Source organism: Myotis brandtii, unplaced genomic scaffold, assembly GCF_000412655.1.
Source record: "Myotis brandtii unplaced genomic scaffold, ASM41265v1 scaffold743, whole genome shotgun sequence".
Lineage (NCBI taxonomy): Eukaryota > Metazoa > Chordata > Mammalia > Chiroptera > Vespertilionidae > Myotis > Myotis brandtii.
Window position 1 is genome coordinate 1120762 of NW_005370960.1, and position 1246 is coordinate 1122007.

Consider the following 1246-nt stretch of genomic DNA (forward strand, 5'->3'; position numbering starts at 1 on the left):
CCTTCTCGTGTCCGGGGTGCTGGAGGCCAGCGACCACGGTCACTCAAGGAGCTCGGGCCGCCTGCTGGAGGAAGGTGCTCAGGCCATCGCAGACGTGCTGCTGGTACGGTCCCCTCCTCCTCGGGTAACGGCTGCTCCTCCCTCGGACAGGAACTGGCTTAGTAATTGCTCTCAAAACCCACAATGAACTGGGGTCCTGGGGTCTGATGGCTACGATGCCGGGGACATTCGTCTTAGGGAATGTTCATCGTGAGCTGTGTTTCGTGGGTAGTGCAATGTGCAGTGGATGTCACCCCTGTCCGTCCCCTGGGTCCAGTGGGTTTCCATGAGGGACATGGGGCCTGTCCCCTGAGGGGCGCAGGGAGTAAGGCGGGTGGTGGTGTTATGTGGAAGCAGCCCCGACAGACCTGGCCGCCAGCGTCATTTCATTTGCTCCTGCTGCAGTGACCACAGGACAGTGTGTCAGGATTGGTTGGGTTCCTTCCAGAAGCTTCCATGTCTCCTTGGTCCCCATTTACCCTCCCCCCTGCCCAGACCTGCTGATCATGTAGCTGATAGTTGGTGTGATGCTGGGGAAAGGAGAGAGTGAACGGGTGTTCAATGTGAGCCCAGTGACCGCAGCCGAGCAGCAGTCGGCACATTTAGACGGCACCTCCCGCCCTGCCTGCTCTGTGCCCTCGGCACTGCGCTCGTGGCCCTGGCAGCCCCGCATGTAGTAGTCAAGGTCTTGGCTCCCTGGGGCTGAGGAGCCCACGGAGCCAGCTGTGGGCACAAGTGAGTGGAGCGTCTCAGGAAGACGCATCGACACAAAAGCAGCTCGCATCCCGGTCACAGGGCTGCCCCGTCCTGGGGTCCAGTCCTGGCTCGGGCCTTTCCAGGTGTTTCCGCCTCTTGGGTCTGATCCAGAAGGTGATCCCGCCCGTCAGTGTCTGACCCGTGCTGTTCCAGGGCTGCCTGTCCTCACGCGGCGAGCACCGGGTCCACGTGAGCGCCGGGCAGACGGAGGCCCAGGCGCAGCTTTATCGCCACCCTCAGAGCTCCGAGCAGAGCCTGGGCCCCGTCCAGGTGCGCCTCCCTGCAGACCTGGCTGGGCGGGAGCCCAGCCCTTGCTACGCGAGCCAGCTCCTGCTCTTCAGGAGGAGCCCCTTCCTACAGGGACGCGCTCCTGGCCAGGTGGGCACTTCCTGTGCAGCCGCTGGACCCACCATCGAAGCCAGAGGCGGGGTGGGCTGGGCGTGCGTCACGG

General features: G+C 63.7%; 1 protein-coding gene across 1 annotated transcript in view; it reads left to right on the forward strand.

The window, feature by feature from the left end:
• The window catches only part of PKD1L1 (polycystic kidney disease 1 like 1), a 61575-nt gene that overhangs the window by 26801 nt on the left and 33528 nt on the right, over positions 1-1246 (forward strand). The window contains exons 23-24 of the mRNA XM_014530526.1: positions 49-103; positions 949-1173. Coding sequence (XP_014386012.1) covers positions 49-103; positions 949-1173 — 280 coding nt within the window. The remainder of the gene's footprint in view (positions 1-48; positions 104-948; positions 1174-1246) is intronic.